Below are 5452 nucleotides of genomic sequence, written 5' to 3'. Positions count from 1 at the left end.
AAAAAAAAAAAAAAAAAAAAAAAAAAAAACCAATTAAAATGCAATGAAAATAAAAAGCTCAAAGTTAGTGGAGGGAATGGGATAGCAGGGCATTAGATTGGTAAACTTTTTAGACTTTATCGATATAAGTATTTGGTGACTGTCTAGACTGGACACCAAGATGCAGGTGCTGGCTGGTGTGGCTGTGCTGTTGTTTCAACTCTAGATACCAAGTTCCTTTTGGGGACAAGTGATCCCTCTATCCAAGTGACTGAGTAGATAGTAATTGAGGTCCAGAGGAAGTAGTTGGAGAAATAGCTTTTACCGAACTGGGGGTTAGGAATTAATACTGTAGGTAAATGACACCTCAGAACTGGGGGACAGGAAAGTTGGGTCCCACCAGAAGGCTTTTCTGTCAGAGCTTGGGGAAGGTTTCAGGCTCTGGGGCCAGTGAAGGAGTCAGGTTTTTATTAAACACGAGCAGGCTGTTTGTCCATGTGGCTGCTAGAATCATGATACCCAAGGCATAGTGGTCAGGCCTGTTGGTCAGTCTTTAGCAGGGGAACCTGTCACAGCAGATACGAGAGGGTAAGGGTATCAGGAGAACAGGGAGGTCCTTCCTGGATATCGGCAGTCTATCAGAGAACCTCAAGTGAAACACTAGAGAAGGCTGTTCTCCTTGCTTATTTAAACCCGAGTGAGGGGAGCCAGGACAGTACAGCAAGCATCATCTATCTGCCGCCCGCTATAGGTCTTCTGTGGGCTGAGGGGAGAGTGGTATAGTAGAGAAGCTGTGATCATTGGAACACATGACGTTGAGACATCCCATCTTCTCTTAGGAAAGGGAGGCCAACCGTGCTTGACCAAGCAGGGTCTCTCCCAGCAAAGGGCTTCCAAGCTAGAGACCAAGAGCCAGTTACAGCTTATAGTTGTTTCCAGGCTTTCTAGGCATGGGCCCCTAAGGCTTTTTATCCTAAGTAAGTAGCATGCTGTCAGTGTTCTTGTCCAGTATGGCTTTGGGATCTGGTCTGGTCCGTAGATGTCTCATAGCTGAGTCCTGTACAGTCTCCTCTGGACTGTTCTAGTTTGCTCTCAAGCCCTTTCTGATGTTCTCACAGAAGCCGAGGAAGTCCGAGGACTGGAATGGTGATAAGACAAATGCCAAGCTCTGCCCAGCTGCTGATGAGCCACCCACACCTTTACCTCTTAGGGCCCCTCACCTATACCATCAAAATCCATTGAGTCTGTGTCTTTCCCATGAGTTCTGTGGGTGATTCTTATGCTTTGAGGTCCTGAGTGATGAGGGTGGGGTGGGCTTCTTTGAGGCAGCATTGTCTCCTTTTTTTTTTTTTTTCTCTGATTAACTCTTGTCTTTACCAACTGGGACACATCCAGTGTTAGAATCTCAGCTGTTCTCATTGGCTGTGCTAGCTTGGGCAAGCTCCTTAACCTTTTTGAGCCTCCATGTTCCATTTGTAAATGAGGATGATGATAACACTGACCTCGAAGGATAAGAATAAACAAGGCAGTTTGCACGAAGCAGTAGAGTCAGTATCACCCAGTACCATATCAGGTATGATATGACTGCAGCAAGGATCTTTGAGGACAAACATGTTCATGGGAAATCTATGTCAGCGGCCCATTCAGGCCTAGACCCAACCTAGAACAGCTTTTAGAACTTTCTGTGGGAATCCAGTATACCCAGGCCTAGTTATGCCCTTAGCCCTTGCTATGCAGAGCAGGTGGCTACATGGCTGCAGGTTTCTTGCCTAAGCAAACAGCCCTCCTCTGCAAGTCCTACTGGAAAGGGGCAGGCGATGAGGCAAACGGTGACCACCAGCAGGGAACCTTTGTGGAAGAAGTGACACATTGAGAAAGAAGGCTCCCCATTCTCACCAACAGCTAAGAGGCAGAGACAATGAATGTGGCAATTTCCTAAATTCTGAAGATTGGGGATACTGCTTGGGGCAGTTTAACTCCTAGGCACAGAGCTATGCCATATGCTCAGATCAGACACATTCAGTATCCCTGTTGCTTTGCCTTGGCTCACAGAGGATTCCAGAATTCCACAGGAAGTAGGGAAGGGAGGGAAGGAGAGAGGGAGAGAGCAAGGGAGGGAGGGAGGAAGGGAGGGAGGGAAAAAGGGAAGGAGGGAGGGAGGGAAGAGGGAGAGAGAATGAGAATATGAATATGAATCATTAGAGGTCAAGGTTCCCAGCTGTTTGAGAGGAGCTTGAGAGTACCCCATTTTGCATCGGAGGCCTTAATGGAAGCATCAGGAAGGGAGGAACCATAGTGGGTAGAGATGTGGTTCATTAGCACAGCAGAGCAAAGGCCTGGCCATTGACTTGCAGGCAGTGGTGGGCACTGTTGTACCCCAGGCCTATAAGCACTTTGTGAGATCATCACTGAGCTACTTTCTCTAAGACATTCAGGTAAGAACCAGTTACTGGCATCTCAAAGGGCAGGCTGAAGGAAGTTCCGGACTTCTCAGATGGTGTATATGGGGCTTGAGATGGTGTATATGGGGCTTGAGATGGTGTATATGGGGCTTGAGATGGTGTATAAGGTGTTTGAGATGGTGTATATGGGGCTTGAGATGGTGTATAAGGGGCTTGAGATGGTGTATATGGGGCTTGAGATGGTGTATANGGGGCTTGAGATGGTGTATATGGGGCTTGAGATGGTGTATATGGGGCTTGAGATGATGTATAAGGGGCTTGTAGTATTCCCAGGCTCCAGTGTGAGGGTGCTGTTTATTTGGGTCTGGGCAGAGAGGCCTGAAGGGGGTGGCTCAGAGAAGCTGTTGAGGGCAGGAGAATGGAGAGGATTCCTTTCAGCTCACAAATTTGGGGGAAGTTAACATGGTAGAGACAGGGAACTGGCAGTCCTCCAATATCTCCCCCAACAGCTGTCCTGCGGTGTTAACTATAATGTGGTAGATGTGGCCACTCTGTTGAATTAGGCCTCAGAAGAGGCAAACACAGCATCTTCAAAACACCGAGTATAAAAAACGGAAACCCCAGGATCGGTGAGATAGCCAGTGCCAATGTCTTCCCCAGATCTCTCACATAGGCCAAGAGGGCTTTGCAGCATGAACACCAGCTTCTCTCTGGACAACTGGGGCAGAGGAATCGTAGGTAGGCCAGGAAGGGCCTCCTCGTGAGCACTAAGACCACGGGGAGCAGGACATGGAGCGGCAAGGTCTGTGGCCTGGTCTGTGCTTAGTGCTATCTCCTCTTTTACCAGTTAACACCTCTTTGCCAATGGCCCCCGAACTGCTGTGGTCCATCCTCATCCTCAGAACAGAAGCTCCCCTACCCATTACTGCCCTGTGTCCACAGTGCCCCATTCACAGCATCTACTTGGGTCTTAGATTTGGAGGCTATGCCCTACTGTGTCTCTACACTTACTTCTTGGCACCTAATTGCTGTGAAGGGGGATTCTATGTCCTTGGTGTCTCTTGGGTATTCCCTTTCACTGCCTCCCAGCCTGCTTTAAGGAGGAAGAATGACAAAAGCCTTATGCATAAGCGCTGTCTTCATCTACTGGGAGATGGTCAGTTATCAGCTTTTTTGTCAGTTAGAGGCAGGGCCCTCAAACTTTATCTATGTTCTGAATCTGCTTGCTGGGGCAGACATCTTCCAGCTCTCTGTAGGGAAACAGGCACTCATGGCTGATGGTTAGCAAGCTAGCTAGCCTGGTTGTATCTCAGCTTTCCAACATAGGCGGCTGCCACCCCTCACTGGCCACTAGCATGCTGACTTGCATAATACATATCTTACTGGGGTCTCTGCAGTAAAGTCAATTAGAAAAGTAAAGCTGTCATATATAGACTGAGTGAGGCCCTTGAACAGAAAAGAACAGAAGTTGTTCTCTTTATCCCTGTGGCTGCTGTTATGCTTGATCCCTGATGTCTATTCTGCTTAGAAGAAGTGCTGCCAGGATCCACAGCCCCTTGCCAGGGTCTTTCACAGGGTTCCAAGAGTGTCCTAAGAAAGATGCAAGACTAACAGGCCAGGCTCCCCATACTTCGACTAAAAGGTGGTCAGAACAGTACTCTGGGATGGGGCCAGATGACCCTTCTCTTACCTGGGGGGCGTGCCCCATGGGTGTCAGAAGTTAGGCAGCAGAGGGCAAGCAGAATGGCCAGCCACATGGCTGGGGGAATGCAGGGAGCATGTAGTGGGCCAAGTGCTCGGCAAGTACAGCTCCAGGACCAGGGCATGGTGGGGTAGCTTCAGTGGGGCGTGGTTTCTTGCTGAATCATTTTAACCAGAAGCGCTTCATCTTCAGGACTTGGGGCCACAAGAGCAACCACTTCCTTTAAAGAAGTTTCCAAGCTGTGATCATTTGCAGGGGGAGGCAGGGGAGAGAAGTGAGACCCACGAGCAAAGCACTCTCTCTCCTTCCCGGGGTGGGAGGGGGCAGTTTCCTACCATTCACCACACACGGGAGATGCTGATGTGAAGAAACCAGGGGATTTTCAAAAGTAGTCACTTGACTGTCCTTCTACATGTATAGCCTCTCTCCCCTCCTGCATTCTAGTATTCAGAATAGCCCCCTTCAAGAGACAAGAAACTATGCTGTCTGGGTCTGAGGGGTTATCTTACCTGCAGGAAAGCTATTCATACTTGGGAAGGAACATTGGCGCGTGGCTTCTGTGCCTCAAACAGGAGCTCAGCACCATGAGAGCTGAGATACTGATCATGGCCCACTCTGGGCTCAAAGCCTTCTAAGGAGAGGAAATTACGTAGACAGAGGTCTGATTCTGGCCATGCCTCTACTTTCAGCCCATGGTTTGGAGTGGGTACCTATACCCAGTTATCTGAATCTGAATCTAGGCTTTGCTGTCATTAGACTAGGAACAGCCCATGTACCTCAGTTACCTCTGGGGACTTGTGAAACATTGGAGTTTCTTTTGCATAAAGGCTCAGGGTAGGAGGAAAGCAAGCTGTAATCAGCTTCAGTGTGGAGAGGTATATCTGTCTCTCAGAACTAGGCTAGGAAGGTAGTGTGGAAGGATGCCTGGGGTCTTACTTGCCCCCAGGAGACACATGGGCCTCCCAGGCTGCCTGACATACAGATATAGTCAGATCCGGGATGCTCGGGGCAGCGGTGGAGGGGGTCTGATCCAGGTGAATTGTGCTGGATCCTACTAAATTCCAAACAGGGCAGATAGGGTCTGCGGGACATGGACAAACTATGTAATCTGAGATCCCAATAGGTTTCTGGGTGCTGCAGGTAGTATTCAGTAAGTAGTAGCTGTTATGACAACCTCTATGGTCCTCTCTTGTTTGATCTTGGGGTCCTTATTTTTGGCTGCTAGGGTCTGGGACACAATGTCTTCAGTATAGATGGGATAGAGTAGTGCCCGCTTCAGTTTCAAACATCCACTGAGAGGTTGGGAGTCAGAACATAATCCACGTGTTGTATTTCTAGCAGTAACCAGAGCATCAGTAGTCTAGGTGGG

The 5452-nt window shown here is 48.9% G+C and overlaps 1 protein-coding gene across 1 annotated transcript in view; it reads right to left on the bottom strand.

Moving 5' to 3' along the window:
• Positions 1-4242, bottom strand: part of Cst7 (cystatin F) — an 8843-nt gene extending 4601 nt beyond the window's left edge. Inside the window, exon 1 of the mRNA XM_021156760.1 lies at positions 4072-4242. Within this exon, the coding sequence (XP_021012419.1) occupies positions 4072-4207 (136 nt within the window). The 5' untranslated portion in view covers positions 4208-4242. The remainder of the gene's footprint in view (positions 1-4071) is intronic.
• Between the last annotated feature and the right edge of the window lie 1210 nt (positions 4243-5452).

The sequence above is a fragment of the Mus caroli genome, chromosome 2 (assembly GCF_900094665.2).
Source record: "Mus caroli chromosome 2, CAROLI_EIJ_v1.1, whole genome shotgun sequence".
Taxonomy (NCBI): domain Eukaryota; kingdom Metazoa; phylum Chordata; class Mammalia; order Rodentia; family Muridae; genus Mus; species Mus caroli.
This window is presented reverse-complemented; position numbering and strand designations above follow the sequence as displayed.